Source organism: Balaenoptera borealis, assembly GCF_965194805.1.
Source record: "Balaenoptera borealis genome assembly, chromosome: 10".
NCBI classification, from domain to species: domain Eukaryota; kingdom Metazoa; phylum Chordata; class Mammalia; order Artiodactyla; family Balaenopteridae; genus Balaenoptera; species Balaenoptera borealis.
In genome coordinates, this window is record NC_138874.1 from 13,110,707 (window position 1) to 13,137,058 (window position 26,352).

Here is a 26,352-nt window from a genome sequence, read left to right on the forward strand (position 1 = left end):
CTGGCTGGAGGCTGGTTTCCCCACAGACTCAGCTGCGGAGACGGTTCTCCTTGCCTCTAACAGCGTCCTGGGTCATCTCCTCCAAATACTACAGCTGTAAGTGTCTGTCAAAGGCTTAATGAAAATTCACTTTGCCACCAGGCAGGGCAGATTGATTTCTCTATCAGTGTATATATGATACACTGATAGAGAAATATACTGAGGGAGAAACCCCAAGTTTGAGGTCAGTCTGGGGTCAGAGAGAGCCGGTCTCCTACGGTCACATCCAGAGGATGCTTTGAATGGACCCTGTGGGCTTCTAAAGTCTGCACCTTAGATTCTGATGGAAACAGCTTTAGTGCCTTCATTAGGATCTCAGTTAAAACTATGATATTCTGAATAATGGTTACTAAAAGGGTGCCTTGTGTTTTATTTTCTCGAACTGGAGGGCTTATGAACGAAAAAAAAAGTTTTCGAGTGGGAAAGACAAAAGTAATGGAAGTGAGTTCGCTCTGAAGTCTTTGACCAGGCCCTACATTTGAGCACCACTGTTTAAGATTATTCAGGATGCCCTCCCTCTCTCTAGTTGTGAAACTGGAATTTGGGCATTTCAATTACATTTACCCCAGAACCCCTCTTCTGACTTTCTGTTCTGGGAGTCCGTCTCCCGTATAGAGAGGACCTCTATAGCAGTGGTCCCCAACCTTTATGGCACCAGGGACCGGTTTCGTGGAAGACAGTTTCTCCATGAACGGGGGTGGTGGGGGGAGGGTTCAGGCGGTAACGCCAGCGATGGGGAGCGATGGGGAACGGCAGATGAAGCTTCACTCGCTCGCCGGCCGCTCACCTCCCGCTGTGCGGCCCGGTTCCTAAAAGGCTGCGGAAGTGTACCGGTCCGTGGCCCAGGGGCTGGGGACCCCTGCTCTATTGGAAAGATCTGATTGTGAGGTAGATTTTTCCTTAACAGCTTGAAATTTATTATGTCAATGATCCTTAATGGGTTTCCGAAGATGCTTTATCGTTAGTAAAACCCGTGCTTATAATCCTAAACCCTTTCTATTCAGTTCCTTACCTGATGGCTCTGTTACATTCTAGGAGTACTGCCTTCACTCCAGTTTTTACATCCTTAATGGGTTGTTGCATAAGTCCCGCCACTATGGGGCGCTGGGCAGGGACGCAGGGTGGGCGCTTGGCCAAAGGTGCTGAAGACACAGCCCTGGGACTGCTCACCAGGCTGACTTCAGCTTTGCTTCTGATGTGTCGCCCTAGTAGCAATCCCTAACCTGTTCTCCGCTTTAGAATAACCAAGAACCCCTGCTGATTATTCTGGCCCCTCTCTCTTCCTCGTCTCTCATCAGGTCCTGATGAAGAAGGATGCCCAAATCTTTCGTGGTGACTCCGTATTAGATCATGAGGTTTTCCTCCTCAGGGCTCCTTAAAATGGTGATGTATGCGGATCTTGTCAGGGTCTGGGCGAAGAGAGGACCCTTGTGGGGCTGGGCTCAGGTGTGGAGTCCCTTCCACAGCTGCACGGGAAGGGTGTCAGGGCCCCTCTTGTGATCTTCCACAGCCGTCTCTGTGGGAAATAAACTGAAGTTCACGAGACGATGCCTGGAATACATCTTTATACGTGGTGGAGGGAAATTACATGCAACAGGAGATTATTTTAGAATGTAAAAGGAAGTATTAAAACTGAAAGCATATGTCAAAACCAATTTCCGAGACAATTGCTTCTCTGGGGTAAAGGAACCTGTCTCAGAAACATGCACTTATCTTGAAATATGCAGTAACCCCAATAATAGATTGTATACGGAAAGTGAGTTAAGTAGGTGAGTAATTTAACGACAATATTCTTCTACTGGTTTCCAAAGCATTGTCAAGATTGTGTTCCTGTTACCTGGACTGGTTTAAAATAAAACTCACTTGGTTTGTTGTTTTTCTTTTTTTTAAGAACAGATGGAAAGAGAGACACAAAGGCGACCAGTAGGCAAACAACAGCCGAATTTCAAACAGCAGTGGGTAAAGGAATGGAACATAAACATAAGTCTAGGAAATAGCTACAACTCCAGTCCTAGAAAGACATTCTCCAACCTTTTCTGCAGGCACTTTCAAGATAAAGAATCTCTGCTGCTCCGTCTTCAGCCAACACATCAGACCGTGGGTCTGTTAGGGACCTAGACACGGAGGGACCAGGAGACCAGAGTCGGACTGGAGGAGCTTTTCCAATAGATAAATCAATCAAAGGGGCTGGGAGTAATAAGAAAGGGTTTTCAAGTGAATGGAGAGAAATTAAGCTTACAACAAGAACCAGTATGACACATATATTGTTTTTCATTACTAAGATGAGGAATTTTTTAAAAGAATGAAAGAAAGCCAATGTAAAATGCCCATATAATTGAACAGAGTAGATGATCAAGTACCAAGGCAAAATTCTCACTTTTGAGACATGGGGATTGATCTGCCCGGACAATTACGTCTGCATAGACCGCATCAATCAGGCTGCCTGCGTGCTGCAGAGCAGGGCTGTGGAGAAGGTTCCCCACACACCACCCGCAGAACTGCCCGCCACACGGGCGAGGGCCTGGGCGCCGCACAACCGCAGAAAGACCGGAGGACGCCGGGGCTCGCCTGCGGTGGTGAGATGGGGCATCTGGAACCTCCGAAAGTGAACCCAGTGCCCACAGACAGGGGCTCCCCTTGTGGGTCATGTCAGGCGTGGAGAGGAGGGAGACGCCAGGAGCAATGGCAGCCACCCTGTGCCACCACGAGGCTCTGGAAGCAATTCCCAGATGATCTCACTGCCCCGACTCCACACCCCACACACCCACGACACACAACACACACACCACATATCACACACACCCCGAATGTACTCTATCGTTCAACGCCAGCATCGACCTGGACGTTTGTTCTTACAAGGGCAGGGCTGGCAGCGCAGCACCGACGTGGCTCAGGGTACCGGGGTCAGAAGTCACATAGGTCTGAGCGAGTGCTACAGCAGAGGCTGGGGCAGGGGGTCGATCCTGGAGAAGCACACGGGGTTCCGGGCAGGCAGATTAAGAATCAGCCCCCCGCCCCCGTCAGATTAGGGACCCGACAGCAGTGCCGGGCCGAGGCAGCCGCGAGCCAGGCCGCGGGCTGAGTTTACTCCTCTCCCTCCCCCTCGACAGTGACCGCCTAGCACCACGGGTGTGGCTTTCCTGGTTCAGGAGACGCAGCCTCAGCAGAGGGCTTGCCCACTCCCGGGGGGCACACGGTTGGGCCCCCGAAACAGGGGAAATGGATGGAAAATCATTCCACCATGGTGAGAGGCTGTCAGTCAGTGCTGAGTTAAGCATCTTAGTTTGCCAAGCACATGACCCCAGAAATAAGACTATTTCCAATCCTACCCCAAAAACAGAGGAAATGGCCAGGCCCATCTCACTGCCTCGGGGCCAGGCCAGAAGTAACCTGCAGTAGCTGCGGGCCACCTGTGATGGACCGATCTGGCAGGGCACGCTCTCCCAGCCTGACACTGAGTCTGAAGACTATTACGGGCTGTTTTTCCAGATCAAAGTAATATTCCCTTCCAACGGCCTGCAGAAAGCTGACGTCACGTGCTCCGCGCTTCAGGCAGGACACGACACACAAACATTTTCATCAGTTACCGAGTTAGTGTTCAACCCCAAGAACAAAGGACTCAGAAATGCAACCAGGAAATCGGGGCACCTGTGGGGAGACAGGCAGGAGGAGAAGGGGGTGGCCCTGGGGACGTGTCGATGAGGCATCTTGGTGTCACACTGGTGTACGAACCTTGGTGTGCACACATTCAACCTGGACTCAGAATGCTCTGTCTGGGTGACCTAAAAGCAAACTTGATCATTAAAAGGAAGAAAAACATGTAAGATACGACCTTGATCGCGTGGCTCCTACAATACACACAGCCCTACGACCCAAAGCAAAAGCCAGTCCAGTGGAAGAAACTGTTAGCAGTCAGGAATCAAAACAAGGGCTGGAGGTGAGGGATTACACTGGACACGAGAAAGACACGGAGGACACCCGAAAGCAAGTCCAAACCTGCCAGCAGAGCCAGAGGCTGCTGGAATTAACCTCCCCCAGCAGACAGGTGTGCCCTGCAAAGGCCGCAGTTTCGGTTTTAAGACGGCAATGGGGCAGTTCACCAGGCAAAGAGGTGGCGACGAAAAGAGAGTCGGCCCATCGTGGTAGAACCCACCAACGGGAAGGTACCACCAGCCACAGATGGTCTGAACGCAACTGTTCTCCTCCACCAAGGACGTGGTCCTGAGGCTGAGTCACCACCGGCGGCGCCCTGACCAAATGCACCAAGGGGAACGCGGGGGTTTGTGCCCATCCAGCAACTGCTCCCACACCCTTCCCTCTGCCCAGCGGGGTCTCCTCTCCCCGCAAAGGCCCAGAACTTTCTATTCTTCTCTTACCCCTGCCCTCAGAACCCACCAAAACTCTGAGGAGACAATGCCAACTAAAGGTGGCACAGCGTCTAGAGCCCAATCCAGGGGGAACCTGTCGCTCCAGACTCCAGGCACCAACCCAGCAAGAACGGGAAGATGGCAGGGCCCTGGGCTGCTGCATCAGTGGGGGAGGTCCGCACCGAAGGCCCTGGAAGGTCTCTGTGAGCCTGGGCCGCGCCCACCCGGCCTCAGCCCAACCTCAACAGCAGCAGGAAGAAAAACGTTGGATGTGCACCACGAAATGCAAGATGTGGGTTCATTCTCAGAAACTGGATTCCTAGAGCAAAATTAAAGTCACGATATTCCATAAATAAGATCACTTTAAGAAAAATATTTATTCTTTAAAATAAGCCATTTCACCGCTCACAAAGACCACCAGGCATATCTCAGTTTAGGAAGGCAGGACAATGGCACAATAAGGGAAAAAACAGGTTAATTGCTAATCTCTAAAAGCCGAGTTTGTAATAAATTAGTATGCTAGCCATAGTGAGAGTATGTCCACCATTCTTTTTTTAAATTAATTTTTATTGGAGTATAGTTGCTTTACGATGTTGTGTTCGTTTCTGCTGTACAGCAAAGTGACTCAGCCATACGTATACATATATCCCCCATGTCCATCATTCTTGCTTGTCTTCATGAACAGGTTTTTGTGGCCTGTACAGGCTGCGGCCAACGGCCACTCCTCATCAAGCCGGCCCCAGGCAGGAACAGAAGGAGCTACAGCCAGCCACGCCCCCTGCTCCAGTGGCCTTCGTGGCACAGGCTCAGGGTGACATAGCAGAGAGCAAGTCCCCCGAGGCCTGCACAGGCTGGCCACCTGCTGAGCACACGCGGGTGAGACACAGCACCTCTCCACCACCCCCCCCCGGAGATCATCTGACGCGCTCAGGGGAAAGGAGGGAAGACGGGCATCGATAATTAGAACCTTCGGCCTCTCTGGTCTAAGAAAGGACATTAAAATCGTAACAGTCCGTCCATGTTTTATTCTGAGCGTCACACGGCATGCCCAAAGGAGCCCCACGTACTCAGCAGGCTGGCTCCGGCCCCCGGGAGGATGAGGGCCAGTCCTGCCCCGAGTGCAAGGAGTGGATGTCTCTGTCACCTCTGTCCCGCCCTGGGAAGGATGCTCCCACAGCAAGAGCCCTCCCGGTGGTACCAGGCGTTCGCACCTCACCTCGGTGCCTGCCTCACTCTCCTCTGGCTTCCCATCCCCTCAGAGACCCACCTGTGCCCGAGCTCTCAGGACCTCGGGCCCCGTACACCCAGCCCTCGTGGACTCCAGGAGCACCCCCTAGAGGTGGTTCCTTTCCTAACGTCTTCCTTCTTGAAGTTCAGCCTTGGGTTCGGCTCCTCAGGTGCCAGCTCTCCTCCAGGGACCAGGGGCAGTGAGAGCTTTCATCCAGAAAACACTGGTGACCACTGAGTAAGGCGAGACCCCCTCCCAGGAACCCAGGACCGAACCGTTTCATCTCAAGGTCTTCACGAGGCGCCTGTAACCCTGAAAACTTCCAGGCCACGGGTTACATAATCCTTGCCAGGGCCAGCGATCACTGTTGTGCTTCTGAGTGAAGCGTGGCTGTGAAAACTAGAGAGACTCCTCCCAGGGCCAACCATCTGCTTATTTCACTGCCTGTCATTCCCCCTCCCCCCTCCCCCCCTCCAGCAGCCTGATGTTTCTGAGTATTTTCCCCCTAGACTGCGTCTCGTCAAGGTCAGCGCTCTCTCTACTAAGCTGAAGAACCTCCCATTACGGGTCCAACAGTATCCCTTCCTATTTCCACTCAGGGAAGGGGCGGGGGGAAAGGCGTGACCTACCCCAGTTCTCGTCCTAATTATTACCAGCTCCGTGACAGCACTTTCCATCACTAGTTCCAAAACACACACAACCACCGGACCCTTTCTAAAGGCCCTGGATTGGATTTCATGTTATTATCTTCCTCACCTCTCTCGCAAAGAGAACAACAAAATTAAAGTTTGTTTATGCTAATGGCTGCTTTGAGGATGCACGGCTGGAAGGGCCTAAACCCGACCCAGGAGCCAGTGCAGGCCTTGGACCGGATCCTGCCCACCAGGCAACCACAGCCAGGAGAAGGGGTAAAGAGAGAGATGAAAAAGAAATAAAAGGAGGAGAAAAGGGACGGAAGGGGAGAAGAGGAATAAAGGAAGGAGTGGAAAAGGAGAGGGAGGAAACAGGTAAAAATGAGACAGAAAAGAGAGAGAAACAGAAGGCAGATCCACACAGGGAAGCGAGAAGGGTTTGGGGCCAGGTATGAATTCCAGCCACATGCACGTGGCTTGTTCAAAAGCAGAAATAACTATTTATTTTTATTCCCCCAGAGATGAGCGTGCTCTGAGGTTTGTTTTTTATGTGTGTTTTTTGTTTGGGTTTGGGGTTTTGCCGTGTCAGCTAAGCAGGAGCTTTCACGTTCACTCAGCACCAAGACACATTCCTTGCAAAACAAATGGGGTATTAGCAGAGGAATGCTAACGGTGGCGGGGGTAGACTTTTCTCTCCCTTCCCAGGAGTGGGGTTTCAAGTGTCCTGCTCACTTTCTAGAGATGATCTGAACCAAACGAATGATTCAAGGCTCAGTGGATTAAAAAGACGGTCCTTGTATTAAACCAAACACAGAGCTGTGATGGCCTCCTAACCAGGCTTTGCAGTGCTTCCGTCTAGAATCATTTACAAGGACTTAACATCTTTTCCTAAGCAAATGTAACTGTATGGGAAGACCTGTTTTACGTACAGACACAGCAGGAGAGGTAGCAGGACAATGACACCCGGGCCATGGGGCAGGACAACGAACTCCTCTTGTCCTGCACATTCAGGAGGGTTTATCGGCATCCCAACTAATGAAAAGCAACTCTATACCTCACCGGACTCTCCCGTGGCTTAACAGGCACTGCTCTTTCTCCCAGGTACCTTGCGATTCCCTCTACTATTATTTCTATCCACGAGCCAGCCCCAGCTCTTTCGTGCTGCCTATTCTTGTCTGAAGCAAAATAGGTATATCCGTTGAATATTAAACAATTACTTTCTTCAAATCTGTCTCATTTCCCATCACATGGAACGGCAGTGTGATCGCGAAACGTACACGTGAATAAGTAATGAAAGATAAAGAGTGGATTTAAATAAAATATCCCTCATTATCATGCTTAAGTCTCTCTGCTGCTAAAATGACAGCCATCTGGAGCTCTGCAGCAAGGTGGGCTGTAGGAAAACACACAGAGCCAGGGGAGAAGGCTGTGATGTTATCAAGGAAGAGTGTGATTGTGTTGATTTGTCTGTTAGTTTTATTCTGACTTTTACAGGAATCATGACTGGTTGACCCATGTTGATACGTGGAGTCCTAGAAATGCCATGTACTTCTTTGGAAGTTGGTCCCAGGAACTTGTGCCCTCCTGAGGTAGAGGACGCACGGACAGTAAGCTTTGCCAGAGAGCCCCCTAGTGTCCAGAGAGCCACAAGGATGCTATTCCTTAATTCCCCTCCCTGTCTACGAAACACTATTATTACTTTAATTACAGATTTAGTACAGCCTTTCATCAGGGTTAGAAGAATCCATACAAAGCACGACGGCTAGAGAGTAGAAGATGCGCTTTTTGCTTTTTGCTTCTTATTGTGACATCACGATAAGATGTGATGTGATTTCTTTTCAATGCTTTTTCAATTTAGTGCTACTGTCGTTGGAACCTGGGCTCTGGAGTCAGACACTGCGTTCCAGGTACAGTTCCCTGGCTTGCAGGCTTCTCTTGGGCAACTCAGTCATTCTCTGTGTCCAGTACCTACTTCCTGAGGTAGCGGTAACAGTAAAGGCAAAGGACTTCGAAAGTGCCTGAAGCTTGTAACACATGTTAAAACGCTGGTCATTATTGTAATTGTGGTTGTTTGAATAAATCAGAGAATTGCTACGTTTGTGCTTGAAGTGACTTCGGAGAAGTCCAACCTCCTCGTATTACAGGTGAGAAATGTCCAGTTCGAAGGAGCAAAGTGACAGTCACCCAGCTGTTCCACAGCACAGCTGACACGAGAATTCAATTCTTCTGGCTGGACAAGCTCCAAGTCCTCCACTCTTATGCTCTGGGTGCGTGGGGTATGGACAGCTGGGGCAGGACCGCAGGTCGCGAGGGATGCGGCGAGGGATGTATGAGTGCCGAGCCTCATAATCAAGAGGTCTGGGCACCGGAGTAATGGTCGTCCCTGTCCGTTTTTGTTTTTTTTTTTTAACATCTTTATTGGAGTATAATTGCTTTACAATGGTGTGTTAGTTTCTGCTTTATAACAAAGTGAATCAGTTATACATATACATATGTCCCCATATCCCCTCCCTCTTGCATCTCCCTCCTTCCCACCCTCCCTATCCCACCCCTCTAGGTGGTCACAAAGCACCGAGCTGATCTCCCTGTGCTACGCGGCTGCTTCCCACTAGCTATCTATTTTACGTTTGGTAGTGTATATATGTCCACGCTACTCTCTCACCCTGTCCGTTTTTTATTAGGATAGTGTCAGGGCGATGACACCTATAACCCAAGACTGAGAACAGGACGCTGTGAACCACAGGCGACCTAGAAGGACTTCCCTCACACACTTTCAGGAAGCCTAAGATGACCACACACAAACAAGTAACATCTCAGACTTGTAAATAAATGTGCTTGCAGACCACACTCCCAACCCTCCACATCTTCTGAGATGAACTGATTCCAGTGGCCACGTTGTCTACGGAGCTGACTTCTCCCACGGAAAGGTTCTGTTCATTGTGCTTTCAAAGAAGATACTGTACCACAAAAGGACAAATGTGGTAGGATCCCGGTTATAGGGCGGGGTCCCTAAACTAGGCCAATTCGTAGAGACAGGAAGTAGAACAGAGGTTACCAGAGGCTGGGGCAGGGGAATGGGGCTTTATTGTTTTGTGGATCTGGCCTATATCGCCAAGGAAATATACGCCAATCTGCAGATTAATTAGTTCTTACTTTTAAATCTCAACCTAATGTTTATTTTATTGGGCTAAAGAGTATTTTATCGTGGATTAAGACTCATAATGCAACCAAGACTTAATGAGGCAACACGTTACGTGAACCTCTTGAATCAACCTCTGGGATTTCTTAACTTCCTTTGATTTCCTGACAGCACCGAATACTGACCTATCAACAAACAGGTGTAAACACAATTACTGGCCAATGTATTTGGCGGTCTTGGGCATACGTGAAGAGTGGCCATGAATGAATGGTACCAAAAAACTCCCTTCCAAAGCAGACACAGACATGTGGACTTCAAATATGAAATATCAGCACATGGCAATTTACCAGACTCACCAAGTCAGCATGCTTGTTTGTATGAAAACAGTTCCAGCACAGAACTGGGAAGGTGGGTTCTCACCATAGCTCAACCGCTCACGAGCTGTAGGACCCTGGCCAGGGGCACGACTGCTCGGGGCCTCAGTTTGCGCCTTTATACAGCAAACTCACTAGGGGATCTCTAAAGGCTGTCAATCATCATTCTGTGATCTGAGCCGAAAACTGGTCATGGAGTAAGGTACTATCCCCAGCTGCAGAACTGAAAAACTTCCAAGAAACATTCAATTGTACTAAGGTTACAATATTATCTGCCAAATTTTTAAAATTCTCTCTTCCCTTTGTGGAATAATCTGCCAATGCAGAATGAAAAACTGAACATGTCCAAACAAAAAGAAACTTGGAAGAACAAGGTACAAGAATTTTGTGTAAGACATTCTTCTTACGACCCATTCTTTTTAAACACGCATGCATGCAATGCAGGCCTGAAAAAAATGATGTCATATCCCTTCCCCAGATTTTCTGATGACAATCCCAATAGGCAGAAAATAGAGAAACTCTGATGAGTCATATAAATGCAAGACCAAGCCTTCCTTGAAATCCAGACAAGATACATGCGAGCATGACATGGGGCAGGGGATGAAAACTTCTAAACTTTCTTCCTGCTTTCATCTGAAAATTTCCCCTCAGAAATGAGAGTAATGAAAACTTAGGAATATCACTGTATAAGTAGGATGAGTCTCGCATGTTTTATACTGTTAATCTTGCACGGCTAAAACTATGTTTAAGCTCAGATGCTTATATATTGCTAGCTGGCTGTACTCTGCAAAAGGATGTATGAAAAAGATCTTCATTAAAAAGTATCTATGGTGTCAGCCATTACAGTCATTTCATCTGAAGAGGCACTAAAACAGAATTCCCCTGTGCGAGACTTGCAAGGGGCATTTTTCTCTTTAGGGGCAGAGATTTCCCCAAGTAAGGGAAGAACTCAATGCCCTCTTTATTCTGAGTTTCCTCTCGTGGACTTCTGATCTAGCTGGTTCTATCCCTCCCCATCATGCCCCGGGGAACTGGGAATAAACTAGACATTGGCAGAGCTTCCTTTTCTTCTTACAGAGAGTAGAGACAAGGGACTCATTGCCCTACTTTCTTAAAAGTTCAGGACAAAGAAACAAATGACCTAGTCTAAAGATTCTGGTGTTGGAAAGAAGTTGTGATCTGTCTCTTGACAGTTTTATGACTTTAATCTACACAAAGGATCTGAAAGAAACCACACTGTCTTATTAAAAGTAATCGTTCAAATTTATCTGAATTTGACACGAAACTATACTCTCATTAAAAGAACGGTTTATAAACGATGTCAATCATAACTGGATTCTTATTAATCCAATATTTTTCTGGCAATGAAGGCTGCAGGCCCCAAGGGGGCATCGTTATGAACTTTGTATGTGCTGCCCTTGGGGCTGATCCAGAAGCTGATGAAGGCATGTTTGTTGTTTATTACCCCTTAGCAAAATGGGGTGACCACTGATCATATGAAAACCCTAGCAAGCCTTTTGGAGTCAGGCAAAACTGGTTCAAATACCAGCTCTGTCACTTATTTGCTATGTGAATATGGGCAGGTTTTACCTACACAGCAAACTGAAAACATTAGCGTTTACCTTCAAGGTGACAAACTAAGTAAAATCTATCCAGTCCTCCCAGCTGTGCCAGGCACACAGGAAGCCTCCAGCAAAGGGCAGTTGCTACCATCATCCTTCTGCACTGCAAGTCGTTTCGAGATGACCACACTCATAATGTGAAAATATTGCTAAACAAAATGTTTTTCCAAATGCAACAAAGATGGCCAAAAGTTTCCCGGATCACTTGAAATGGCTTAGAGATATTTATTAAATCCTCTGTAAGAAAAGAGGAACAAAGAAGTTCTTCTGGTTCTGCTTCTATAACATTAAACAAGGGTTGCCTAAATACTGCTCTTAAGTAATAAAATATTACAAAGCAATCATACCCCAAACACTTTATTTGAAGATAAAAATGACACCCAGAGATCAGAGAGAAAAAATTCTCCAAGCCTTTTTATAAGCAGGATACTGAAGGATATCCTCAAATAACTCAACATGAATGATCGACTAAAACAGGGGTTCCCAACCCCTGGGCCACGGACCAGTACCGGCCCGCGGCCTGTTAGGAACCGGCAGGTCGCACAGCAGGAGGTGAGCGGCGGGTGAGTGATCGCAGCTTCATCTGTATTTACAGCCACTCCTCATCACTTGCATTACTGCCTGAGCTCCGCCTCCTGTCAGCATTATGGTGAGTTGTATAATTATTCCATTATATATTACAATGTAATAATAATAGAAATAAAGTGCACAATAAATGTAATGCGCTTGAATCATCCCGAAACAAGTCTCCTGCCCCACCCCAGTCCGTGCAAAAACTGTCTTCCACGAAACCAGTCCCTGGTGCCAAAAAGGTTGGGGACCGCTGTACTAAAACAATAGAAAACTAACCAGTCATTTCTTTTTTTTTTTTTAACATGATCAAAGTAGGTGCATTTTATTGTTAACCAGTTGTTTCTTGAGTCCACCTCTTTAGAGTTCAAATGTGACACCATTCAGGGAATCCTCCCAAAGGGACCCAGCTGCCATGAGTGACAAGAGAATTCCACCCCTGCGCTGCCCAATAACAGTCGCCAGAGCTATTCCCAGTCCTTGAGATTCGTCAGGAGCTCCACCATTCACACAAAGGGTTCCTTTGTAAACCAGAAATGAAATCATTAAAGCTTTTCATAATCTTTAAAGTAATACAACTGCTGACAGCTGTGGTGTTTGCAGTCAGCTCATACCCCCGGCAGAGGGCTGATGGGTAAATTTTCAAGAATTTTCAGAGATACCTGTTAAACCATTGGTAGCTGGAAATTAGCCATTTACACCACGGAAATGGGCAGACCTTGCAACTCAATGTTTTGTTTTTTTTTTCTGGAGAGCTTGTTATTCAGCATTTATCAGCACACCACTGGTTCTAGTCAATATTGTAAATAGCTGTGAAGTTTCCAAAGCCTACAGATGAGTGAACAAAAAGTTCAGGGAAAAGGAACCTATTGTGAGATGATATATCTCAATTTGATTCTTAAAGAACATGGTATCCAGAGAGAATGAACATAGTGTAGCACATAAGTGTGATCAATCAAAAGATAATAGAACAGTATTCGTCTTATTAATAATGCAAGTAACACGAGAGTGTCCTAGGAGATGAAAATGGAGAGATAGCACAAGTTACTGAAATCTTTTGTACATCCTGTGACCTGAACTTGATTTTGAGTGACATCATCAAGATGCATAGTCATTAAAGAGCTACCAAGGGTGGAGGGAGAGGGATAAATTAGGAATTTGGGATTAACAGATACACACTACTATATATAATATAAAATAGTTAACCAACAAGGACGTACTGTATAGCACGGGGAACTCTACTCAATATCTTGTAATAATCTATAACGGAAAAGAATCTGAAAAGAATAGATATATGTATAATTGAATCACTTTGCTGTACACCTGAAGCTAATATAACATTGTAAATCAATAAAAAAATTTTTTTAAAAAGATCCACCAAAATGTAAAAACAAGTTAAAAGACAGGCAAAAGTTACACAAGATACAGAGGCTATTGTAGTGAAATCAAGAAAAAAAATACAAAGAAGTAAATAACACTTAGGTTCTGAGCAAAAGTCAATAGGTATGTCCTTTCTGAGAAAGATGCTTCCAAAGCAACAACAACCGAAAAAAAACTTGTGGAAACAAAAACAGGAAAGATTCTCAAAAGGACCCAAAAATGGAAGGAACACACCACCTGAAGGAAATCTCATCCTGTATCGTGGGATCTCTGCTGGACACATAACCGGTCTCCCCCCGAAGGATCCCCATTCACACGGGGCTTCACCAGGGAGCCCGGAGAAAAGCCCTGTTCCTGCTGCTGCATCTCAGGGCTCACATGTGCCCACATGGGCAGGAGCAAAGGGAAACAGAGGTGAAGACTTTCCTCGGATACAGAAAACAGGAAAAAGATGGTTCTTACTAATCTCGTTCAAAGGCCAAAATGCTGTTTAAAAACGGCTGATGAGGCCAGAACCATTTTCAGATGCTTGGTCCGAGAATGCCATCTGGAATTCTGCCAGACTCTTCCGAATGCTGCGGACGCCCTGGCTCCCCGCCTGGTACAGGGGAGCCCCCCGTCTGCGGCACAAGGTGGGAAACCGGCTACAACTGCAAAGATCTGCCCAGAGTCAAGGAATGGACTTGAATTCCTTGGGAGCAATGAGAGGTAGAGAAATGAGTCTCATTCAAGCCAAATTTCAGTTTTTATAGGTCCTTGTAAGTTTACTAAGGCACATAAAGATAGCAAAAATGAGGAATGAGAGGAATATAGAATGCCTGGTAGTGGTAGGTCTGAAGTAGACTGTCTTCAGTGGGCAAACTCCTCGTGACTTGGACCAAGGGCGGGAAGAAAGTCGGCCCTTGTTTTCTTCCATTTTTTTCCTGAGAATGCAGACTTTTCACATCCTCTTGACTCTGCGGAGATTCCAAAGATGCCCCTACCTATCTCTCTCTCCCTCTCACGTACACATGCACACACACACACACACACCCCCCACAGAGACATTACTGATATATTATTATGTTGAATGTGTCTTTAGCTTAGAGTACTCAAGTTTTCATAACCTAGAAAAATCAATCAGAGCCCAGATTCCTTAAAGTCTTAGTAGCTTTATAGATTAATTTATCATAAGCCTTAAACTATTTAAAATTAAGTTAGCTTGTAAATAGGAAATAGTCTGAAAATAAGAGACACCATTACCTATCTTAACGTAAGCACTTACATTTTGAGGTTCTTTAAGGATCTTTCCTCTCATCGTTTTTGACAATTTCTTAAAGACACCACTACATTTTGCCCTTGATTTCCAGATGTCTGTGGTTTAGATGTAAGACCTCCACCCAAAGGCGGGTTGAAGCGCTAGATTTAGCCTCGGTCCTCCCCAAGCCCTTTACAGGCCGTGAAAGCAGGCAGTCGCTTTGCCGTGTAACCTCGCACGTGCTATGTACTGTTGAGGCAGCAGATGGGCAGAGGGATGGAGGACCCCCCCCCGCATAAGGAGCTCGGCCGGGCCCCCTCTGGATCCTCAGTCTTTGACTAACTCAGAACGGGCGGGAGAGCCCCGGCTTCCTGACTTCCCGGTGCTCAGGGCACCCCATCTTCTGGTGGAGCATCTTGTTTCCTTAAGAAAAAAGAACTCAGTCAAAATGCAAAAGGAGAGAAAAGTGAGAGCTGCATAGAAATGTGCGCTCAAAAGGAGCCAAAGAGATTTTGATGCAACAAAAAATTTTGAAGTCGGCATAAAATGGAGACAAACAGAAAAGAAATACAGCAGGGTAGACAGACTTGGATAACGGATGAAGAAAGGGGCGAAAATGTGTCAGGTAAACATAGGGCACTTTGCAAAAATCGTGGAGGAGAAAAGCTGTAGAGGAAACAGAAGCTTGTTTTTAAGCTGGATTCTCAGAAGTACGCTGGTTTCCAATATGTCCCAGGGAACGAGACTCAGCTCCCATAGAGGAAGACAGCGAGCTCAGGCCCCATTCCCCGGGGCTACTGGATGCTGAGTCAGGACTCAAGGGTTATAATAAGGAGGTGCTTCCAAACAGGTGGCATCTTTTGCATTTTGAAGGCTTTTCCTGGAAACCACTGACCGATCAATACCATTTATCAAGGTCACAGGCAACTCATCAATGACTTACATCCAGGGCCCATTCTCTGACATTTCCACTTCCCCAGACACCCAGCATGAGGACATCTGAGCAGCCAAGCAGAGATATCAAAATACCAACGAGGCCAGAAGCACGAGACCGAGGGGACCCTATGGCGCCCTGGAGAAAGAGAACACGAGGGGGAAACTTGGACCTCATGACACCTTTTTGAAAGTCAACAGAAAAGGGAAACTACAGGAATCAACTCCAAATTATAACCTGCAGTTGAACAACAACAAAAGTCATCTAGAATGGTGAGTGGCAGGTACAGTAACAGAGACAGGCAGGAAGGCAGGGCGCAGACAGGACTGACCCAGCCAGAGGCCAGCACAGCACGAGGCTTCCATGCAAGAAAAGGGCTCTGTCCTCTTTCAAAGAGTCCACAGGACGTCAGCCAGTATTACCCATCTAAAGTCTGGTCATCAGTTATAAGTTAATTATAAACTGAGTGGACATAGAGTCACCTGGAGATCGGACATAAATGCCACCCACCCCCACCCCTGCCATTCTGAGTGCAGCCAGAGAGGAAAACCTGCTACAAAGGGGCACCGACCTACTGCCTCTGAAAACACGGCCGTAAAGTCAGCTAGGCTCTATTTCATGGGCAACTGAATCACTGATTGAGTCAGTAAAATCGGTTTTACTTTGTTCTTGAAACAACTGAATTAGCATAGATGGTTGCTTGTTTTGACGTCCTGCGGGCTCAACCTAAGACCGCCCTGAGCACCGCAGGCCCGGGGATGAACTCCCCCTGGGATGGGACCTGGGCGGACAGCTGAGCAAGAATCTCCTCCCTCTTCTCAACGTGGGACGCGTGTGACTTCAGGGCCGGGTGGCAGCAGGTGCAGGGCAGGTGGTATCTCTCCAGACAGGTTTAGAAGGTGCTCAGAAAATACAGCCACAGAAAGCAAGTGACATTGGATGTGGGAAGCGACCTCCCCTCCCCACAGCCCTGTGCCAGCGATGTCCGAGTGGCACACCCAGTTCTGACTCTGGGAAACCACAGCTGCACTGGGGCCAGAAGAAAGTAAACCGACTGCAGCTAACTTCAAGATTCTAGCCAACAGTGCTAGGTTACTGTTTGCCTGTGTTGGTTTGAAATTCACAGCCTCACAAAAAAAAATACTGCAAGGTCCCTGCAGAGTATCTAGTACAAACCCTTACTTTTGCCGCCAGGAACCCGAGGCCTTGGGTGCCTATGGCCCATGGCCAGTGCCATCAGCCGATGAGAGACCAGGATTCCCAGGCCGGTGGCTTTCCCACACACCAGGGGAACTGACACCTCGTGTTCCCCTTTCCCGCAAGTGGGTTCAGTGACAGTAATCCACGTAAGTTGAATATAAAATTTTTTAATCGGTTAAATAGATCAAAGTTTCCCTGCATTTTTTTTTAACATCTTCATTGGAGTATAATTGCTTTACAATGGTGTGTTAGTTTCCGCTTTATAACAAAGTGAATCAGTTATACATGTACATATGTTCCCATATCTCTTCCCCCTTGCATCTCCCTCCCTCCCACCCTCCCTAGCCCACCCCTCTAGGTGGTCACAAAGCACCGAGCTGATCTCCCTGTGCTATGCGGCTGCTTCCCACTAGCTATCTATTTTACGTTTGGTAGTGTATATAAGTCCATGCCACTCTCTCACTTTGTCACATCTTACCCTTCCCCCTCCCCATATCCTCAAGTCCATTCTCTAGTAGGTCTGTGTCTTTATTCCCGTCTTGCCACTAGGTTCTTCATGACCTTTTTGTTTTTTTCCCTTAGATTCCATATATATGTGTTAGCATACTGTATTTGTTTTTCTTTTTCTGACTTACTTCACTCTGTATGACAGACTCTAACTCCATCCACCTCACTACAAATAACTCAATTTCGTTTCTTTTTATGGCTGAGTAATATTCCTTGTATATATGTGCCACATTTTCTTTATCCATTCATCTGTCGATGGATACTTAGGTTGCTTCCATGACCTGGCTATTGTACATAGTGCTGCAATGAACATTGTGGTACATGTCTCTTTTTGAATTATGGTTTTCTCAGGGTATATGCCCGGTAGTGGGATTGCTGGGTCATATGGTAATTCTATTTTTAGTTTTGTAAGGAACCTCCATACTGTTCTCCATAGTGGCTGTATCAATTTACATTCCCACCAACAGTGCAAGAGTGTTCCCTTTTCTCCACACCCTCTCCAGCATTTATTGTTTCTAGATTTTTTGATGATGGCCATTCTGACCGGTGTGAGATGATATCTCATTGTAGTTTTGATTTGCATTTCTCTGGTAACCCCGAGAAGCAGAAAGAAACACAGCGTAGGGGAAGGGGATGTTTACTGTCCTAGAATCCCAGACTTGTCACCGTCTTCCTCTTCATCACCCTGCGTTTCTGCCCTTTACCATCCCACAGGTCACAGGATACAGTAAATTTCAATACACTGTGACACATAAATATACAATCCAGCTAAGAGCTCATAAAGGTCACCATCCAAATCGGGCGGCCCATCTTCCACCCAATAACTCTAGCAGCTAATGAACTGTTCAGCTCCCACAGCTTGACAGACATTAGGAGGAATTTATGTTCTCCGAAGCCATCAGGACGAGCACCAAGCCAAAAACAAAGCTGTGAGTACAGGGCCCTGAATCACAAGGAGAGTTACAGCCTAAGTTTCCCAGCCCTCACATTCTCAGGGCAATTTTAGGATTTGAATTTAAACAGTAGGGTGGCTGTTTGATTTGCATATTTCATCAAACGGACGTCGTGACGACAAGCTCTTTTAGACTATGCGTGTGAGTATGTCCCGTGAAGACAGAGGTGTCCGGGCTTTTCAGGCTTTGAATCAAGTTCCAAACTGGAGGCTCACTGTTGTGGATTGTGAAATGGGTCAACTGAAGAAAAAGAAGGAGGAGGGGCCCTTCCCTTTGGAAATAAGCATCCATAAAATAATCTCACAGTTAGCAAAACAAATCATACTTAGGAAACAGAGAGCAGGCCAGAGTTTTGGTTTAAGGATATAAGTAATGTCCCAATTTTATTCCTCTCCCCAGTCCCTGCCCTGTAGTATGTGTGATTGGAGTTGTACATTATAAATACCAGAAGAGTGACTGCCTTATGAAGAGAAGGCAAAAAAAAAAAGTGGAATTTCAAGTTTTGGAGGGTAGACTGTTTGGATGAAAATCAAGTTTAATTGCTTGTATCATATGGGTAATTTTCATCACTGTGGGTGAGGTGACTAGACCATTTATAGAAAGGTATTATTTAAACATAAGACATTCTTATCTGATTCTTTATACTATAGTATAAAATTAATGCAGAAGCCTAGAATAAGGTATAAATTTTCAGAAGTGTCATTTGCAAATTTAATAATTTGTGGAGGAAACTGCATTGACATTGAAAACCACAAGTGCCTCCATTTTAAAAACCTACCCAATAAGCCTCTTTCCTTATCTAGAAAGTTTCCTTAGATTCTTATATCACCCCCCACCAAGTACCTGGTAATATACTAGGCAGCACATGGAATTATAGGAACAGCTTTGCAGTCTCGGATGCAAAGCTGAACATTTTCAGTACATAACAAATACAAGACATATTTACAAAAGGATGAAAAGCTAAGAAGCAGGAAGGGCACATGAGAATTCATAATTGCAGCCAGGTATTTGATTAGAGGTTTTATACAGATTCCTCTATACGTTACATAAGAGAATTAAACGTAGTAGCATATGTAATATGCATATGTAATTTACATATTACATGTACACTACATACAGGAGTAGTATATGTAATATAGATATTAGTAGGTGTATCTTCTAGGAGTTGTACACACATTTTACAACTTAGGCATTTTACTAAAAGTTTTACACATTCTGTACCGTCACATCTATTATATTTTATATTATCATATACGTTACCTCAGTTATCCCTCACGATGGCTGTAACACAATCAAACAACCAGTGAGAGGTTAATCAGGATGAAAACCCAAGCAACAAAGCCCATGCAAAAGGTGGTCTCATTTTGTGTGTTCATTTGTTAGTTTGTGCAGCCCCAGGCTAATGACCTCCCATGACATCCGGTGCCTTTGGGCCAGGCCCTGCCGCCCTAGGCCTGCTGTTTATCTGCAATGGTGCTACATTCATCCCAATCCTTTGAGGACAGCAGGTGTATTTAGCTGTCAATTTAGCTGTAAAGGAGGTTAAAGGAGACCCATCAGGGCCACTAGGCTCCTCAAGCTTCAAGGTCAACCACAAACTCAGAGATGCAGGCAAGGAAGACGCAGAGCCAGCCCCGGGCTGTATCTTGGCCCTGGATGCAGCCTGGAGCCCATCTGCAGCCCACGTTCCACCCACCAGCTCTGTGACCATCCCTCACCATTCAGCCACCTTTGAGAAAAGAGGCCGTACCTGTTCCCTCTCCGCCCTGTCAGTTCCGAAGCATTTCAAGACTAGGGTTTGATTATTTTGTCTCTGACAAACGTTTCTCTCTCCAGTCCTTTTTCCAAGGACAGCAGCATTTGATTAAAGAAGTCTAAACACCTCCAGAAAGAATACTAAAGGCAAATATCAGCAACGTCGTCTAGCACAGCTTCCGTGCATACATAAACGGCATCACTCCTAAAAGCAGAAAACAGTGGAATTCATTTGGTTCTGCTTAAAAACCAAATCCAGAGGGCATTCTCCAGCAAACTGCCATCTAATCTTAGAGAGTTGCTATAAAGTCAAATACTGAGCCCAAATCCAAAACTATCTGGCATAATCCCTTGTCCTTTAAAATGGGATTGGCACTGCAGAGAAACTGAAACTTAGTTACAGTTCTATTTGAAACTGAAACTTGGTTACAATTCTATTTCCCCTTCATGCTGGGGGGAAAAAAAGGCTCCGACTTCTTTCTATTCAGTATCATTGAGAGTCAGACAAGTGCCTTCTCCCAGATAATCTTCTCTGCTGACTCATCCAGCATGGGGACGTAATTGGTGGCCGTCCTCGCTGTGATCAAGCTGACGGGCTAACGCAGCCCGTTATGCCAATGCCGGATTAGGCAGAGAGGAAGCCAAAACTGAAAAACAAATATGACTATTAAACCCGGAAGCTGAGGACGTAGAAGCAGCAGCCCCTCTTGCCAAACTGACCCCTGATTTAAACAAGATCAGGAGCATAGCGTTTCCCCAATGTCAGTATTTGAATGCTTACAAAATACTAGAAAAACTAGGTCGTGATACTGACTGTCTTTTTTTGGTTAAAGCTGATGTGTATAAGGAAGATGCACAGAACAGCCACATGTGTGTTTCTATCCTTGGAACCCTTGCTGTATTCATCCCTGTGCATAGTTCTCCTACTTTCCTTTACTTCTGTAAAGAAGAGGGACACCAATCCATAGCTTTCTAGAACCTTCCAAATCCAAAACCTGAGATAAATAAAGCTCAGACATAAAGATTCAGAATAATTGAAGAAATCATCAGTTCCAAATGCAACCTTCAGATATTGTGACATGCGACAGCCTTAGTCCACTGCAGAAGAAAGGTAAAAAAAATTTTGAATTTTTAGGTCAGTCCTGTTTTGGAGGTTCCACCCACTCACTAGCTGTCTGATCTTGAGCCAGTCACTGAATCTTTATAAGCCTCAGTTTTCACTACTGTAAAATAGGATTAGCGATCATCCTCCTCACCGTCCTGCTACTACGGCACCCACAGAATGTTCCGGGCAGGCACACACCTTAGAGGAGAGATCTCCTGCTAAGCACCCGTTTCCATAAAGGAGAACATGTTGGCCAGGTGATCCCTTCACCTTTTCCTCCAAAGCTGCCCTTATTCAGTCTTCTCCCAGGTTGACACTTTGCTCCTTCCTCTTCCAATACAACGTCCCGATTTTATATTCTAAGTCTTTTGTAAAATAGGGGCTCAGGAGACTAGGGGACTCCGCTTTCCTCAAACGATGGTTTGAAGGTGCACGTGTTCCCCCTCCTGCCCCCAGCCTGCTTTCCCACTCCACCTGCCTTTATTGCTCTGTTCTTCCATCATCTCCCTCGTCCCCATGTCCTTTAAATCCTATAAGATGGGCATAACCGTGCTGGGGGAGACACTCCTCTCCTTTCAGGTTTGCAGTTCCACTGGAGGCATGAAATGGTCACATTTCCACCCACTTTGAACTTGATGAAGGTCTCCTCAGCCTGGTCTGGCCTGGAAGGGGCTCTATTCAGTTACCTGCTGTTCAGGGCCATCTCCGTTTTACACCAGGTCTCACAGCCGACTTTTCTTCCCAGCTCCGCCTCCTGTGAGAGGAGGCCCAGTCTCCCAGGGGTGTCATCTCTGTGCTCCCAGTTTCTCAAAAGCACAGAGTTGAGGAAAAGAAGTGAATTATCCACGCAGAAGACTGCCGGGTCTAAAGGTAGATACCAGTGGGTTCTTAGGCACTGAGAGTTGTCACAGACAAATACAGCTCAAAAATATACTCAGAGGTTCTTGTAATCCAAAATACCATCGACGTGTAAGGACACTTACAGTAACGACTGCTAAGTGCATGTGTTGAAATGTATGGAAGGTGCAGAAGAAGCAAGTCTCACCCTACGGAATGCAGGGCCCCTTGGAAAGTCAGGGGCCTCACCAGACGCAGACCTCACCCGACACGTGCTCCTGGGCACACTGTTGCCCTTGCTCTGACCTTCACGTACTCCTGATGCCGGTCTCCCTGTAAGGGTGTCTGAGATGACTAGGTGACAGTGACAGCCTAGGGAAATCTAAAATGAAAACAATGAGCTATTTGTGGTTCCCACTGCTACCGATGACTGGCTGAAACAGAGCAAAAAGCCAGAGCCTCAAATCTTCCCAAAAGGAAAAGATTATCAGGACAATTCAAGATAAAAAATGCTCCAACCAAACATGCTCCCTTTTAAGAGAAGTTTCCCTACTTTACCATATTTCAAACAATTCTGATATATTACTCTTGTGCAACTTCATAAAAGACAGAGAAAACTTTTTTTCCTTTTTTTAGTGCATTTCTTAATAGAGTGACGATGTACTTTGCATTCATCTAGTACTAATATCTGTAGCGTTGGTTTTTTTTTCAACCTGTCAGTATCCACACAGTTATTTCAGAATAGACCCCATCAGGGTCAAAGGAGAGGTCCTATTTTGTGCTCTGTACAACTCTGGAAGATTTTCATCATCCCAGAGACATATGAGGGACATTTCTGGTTTGCTGGAATTTTAAACAACTCAAGCCTGAGCCTGTTGGAGACATCATTTCACAGACAGGCAAGTCTTTCAAAAGACACCAGATCTGCTTGATGGCCAACTCTGCCGTCATCCCTCCCTCCCTAAGGGCTGTCTGTCTTAGGATCATACCTTATGCCTCCATCTGTCCCCTGATTTTAGCCATCGATGATGTCAGCGGGGACAGAACAGACACACCTGATGGTGATGTACCTGGATCCTGCCCCCCACCCCTGCCTCCCTCTGTGCCCCGCCTGGAGCACAGGGCATGCGCCAACCCGGTCCTAGCTGACTCCTGCTATTAGCAAGCCGCCCAAGCCCTCTCCATGCGGGGCCTGGCCCTCCCGCGGGCATTTCCTCTTCCACTGAAAACACCGTAAGTCAAAATTAATCAAGACAGAGAAACCTCAAGCATCCCCAGGTTTGGTGACCTTTTTTATACCATAGTGAGCGCTGGGAGAGGTCTTTTAGGGTTAGAGCCGGCCCCGTGCTTCCCAAATCCTATTCAGCTCAAACCACACCAAAAAAATAATGATTGAGAACTGGAGGGAATAAAGTGGGAAGCAAGACACAGTCCCTGCTCTTAAGAATCTCCAACCTAGGGAAGAAAACTGTGCATGTGCCCACGAGAGCACGAAATTAGTACCCGAGGACAAGATCAAAGGGCTATGGTGGTTAAAAGATAAAGATCATACTGGAGATCAAAAAACCATCTGGACTCCTTTGCAAGCTCATAGTTACCTACAATCTTTGTCTTTAACTTAAAGGTACATATCTGCATAGAACCCAAATGATTATTTGACAAGGAAAGTGAAATGAGATATACACACACACACACACACACACACAGACACTCATCCTCATAGCCCTGCAGGTTGCTGACCTGGGCACCTTGGGCATCGTGAGCATGTCGTTTAACCTCTCTGAGCCTCAGTTTCCTCTTCCGTAAAATCAGGATAATTCTGGAAACCTTGCAGGACTGTTGTGATAAGTAACATATATCAAGAGCCCCGCAAGCAGTATCTGCGCAACAAGTAGTATCTGTTGATACCTCGGTCAAGAGAGGTTAAGTAACCTGTTGAAGGTCGCATATCTCATTCTTGGACAAACGAGGATAAGAACCCAGGCCTTCCAACAACAAGTCAGCTCACAAAACTGCCCCTGACCCTGTAGGCAGACATCCCAGCACATATACCAGAGCCCAGCTGGGCAGAGGAAGGCCCAGAGACCAGAAGCAGCAGAGCCTGGAGGCTGGTAGAAACGCAGACTTTCAGGCCCCCACGCCCTCCTGAATCAGAGTTGGCCTTTTAACCGCTCAGGCATAAAAAAGAATGAAATCTTGCCATTTGCAGCAACATGGATGGACCTAGAGATGATCATACTGAGTGAAGTCAGTCAGACATAGAAAGACAAATACCATATGATATCACACATATGTGCAATCTAAAATAGGACACGAATGAACTTATCTACAAAACAGACATAGAGTCACAGACTTAGAAAATAAACTTATGGTTACCAAAGGGGAGACGGGGGGTGGGGGAGGGATCAATTAGGAGTTTGGGATTAACAGATACACACTACTATATATAAAATAGATAAACAACAAGGACCTCCTGTATAGCACAGGGAACTATATTCAATATCCTGTAATAACCTATAATGAGAAAGAATATATATATATATATATATATATATATATATATATATATATATATATATATATGACTGAATCACTTTGCTGTACACCAGAAACTAACACAACATTGTAAATCAACTACACTTCAATAAAAAAAAAGTTACAATTAAAAAAAAAAAAAGGAGTCGGCATTTTAACAAGCTCACCAGGTGATTCAGAGACACATTAAAGTTTGAGAAGTGCTGCCTTAGGAAACTTCAAAAGACTGTCAGCTCTTATCATTAAATATTTGCTCATTTAGTCACTGTTTCACTCTGCAAACATTTACGGTAGGCCTGCTGCGTGCAACACACTGCAGGGGATGAGACCAGCATAATCCCTGCATCACAGAATATAGTGATGGAGGTCGTGGCTGGAGGTCGATGTTGCCCAAAACTTGCTCCAAGATGTCACGCGTGATATGCAAGGGACAGGGGAGAAACAGGGCATCTGTGCACGTCTCCAGGTCACACCATGGACAAAAATGTCATCTGCTTGTTAAAATAGTCCTGGTCACAGAAAGGCCAAGCGCCCGAGTCAGAACAGCCTGGTGCCGCCTCTCCCCAGCGTGGGACCTTGGGCAAGTTGCCTCCCTGCAATGGGTCCCATTTGAAAAAAAGAGTCTTGGACTTTGGGAACTCTGTCTTCTTCTGACGTATCTAACTTTATTCATTCATTCGGCAAATATTTGAGTGGCACTGTCCCCTGGGGACCACTTCGGTGTTGCTGGAAATGCATTGGTGACGGGAGAAAGGAAGCCCTGTAAGCCAGTGCAAAGTGCTCTGTGGAGAAGGGTGGTGCAGCGGGGCTCCAGTGGGATGGTCAGGGGGCTCGGTGGGGGGCAGGACTCAACTTGAGGCTGGAAGGGCAAAAAGACAGCACCGTGTACAACTGCGGGGAAGCATCCAGAATGCAGGGACAGACTCTGAAGGCACCCAGCCTCGCGCAGCTAGATGAGTAAGATGGAAGGAGGGCTCGGGGCATGTGGGAGAGAGGGGTGTCTGACAGAGAGGGAGGCCCAGCCCCGGGAGCCTGCCCAGCCAAGGGACGGGGCTGCGTTATTCCCTGCATGTGAGCAGAGGCCCCAGAGAGTGTCAGGCAATGACCTGATTTTAAGTTCCCTTACTATAAAATGTAGCATTGGGACTTCCCCGGTGGCGCAGTGGTTAAGAATCCGCCTGTCAATGCAGGGGACACGGGTTCGAGCCCCGGTCTGGGAAGATCCCACATGCCACGGAGCAACTAAGCCCGTGCGCCACAACTACTGAGCCTGTGCTCTAGAGCCCACGAGCCACAACTATGAGCCCACGTGCCGCAACTACTGAGCCTGCGCTCTAGAGCCCGCAAGCCACAACTACTGAGTCCACGTGCCGCAACTACTGAAGCCCATGTGCCTAGAGCCCGTGCTCCACAAGAGAAGCCACCACAGTGAGAAGCCCGTGCACCGCAACAAAGAGTAGCCCCTGCTCGCCGCAACTGGAGAAAGCCCACGTGCAGCAACGAAGACCCAATGCAGCCAAAAATAAATAAATAAAGTAAATAAATTTATTAAAAAAAAAGAAATGTAGCACTGAGTGACCCGGTATGGCCTGAACTGTGCTCCCCACAAATTCATACGTTGAAGTCCCAACCCTTGTGCCTCAAAATGTGACTGCAGTTAGACATACGCTCTTTAGAGAGGTAATTAGGGTAAAATGAGGTCACTGGGATGGGCCCTATTCCAATATGACTGGTGTCCTTATGAGAAGAGGAAATTTGGCACACACACACACACACACGACAATGTGAAGACGCAGGGAGGAAGTGGCCGTCTACAAGCCAAGGAGAGAGGCCTCAGGAGGAACCAGCCCTGCGGACACCTTGACCTTGGACTTCCAGCCTCACACAAGAACTGCAAACTCAACAGGAACCAGAGAAGCTCTTCAGGAGACCACCTGA

General features: G+C 46.5%; 1 protein-coding gene across 16 annotated transcripts in view; it reads right to left on the reverse strand.

Annotated features, from left to right (window-relative positions):
- DISC1 (DISC1 scaffold protein) overlaps positions 1 to 26,352 on the reverse strand; it is a 346,324-nt gene that overhangs the window by 141,411 nt on the left and 178,561 nt on the right. The window contains exon 10 of one of the 16 annotated variants that reach the window (XM_082407590.1): positions 1,564 to 2,153. The exons of 14 other annotated variants lie outside the window; for them this stretch is intronic. In XM_082407590.1, the coding sequence (XP_082263716.1) occupies positions 2,146 to 2,153 (8 nt within the window). In that variant the 3' untranslated portion in view covers positions 1,564 to 2,145. Of the gene's footprint in view, positions 1 to 1,563; positions 2,154 to 17,041; positions 20,585 to 26,352 lie in introns of those variants that run through there. One more of the 16 variants, XM_082407607.1, reaches the window with a different exon arrangement.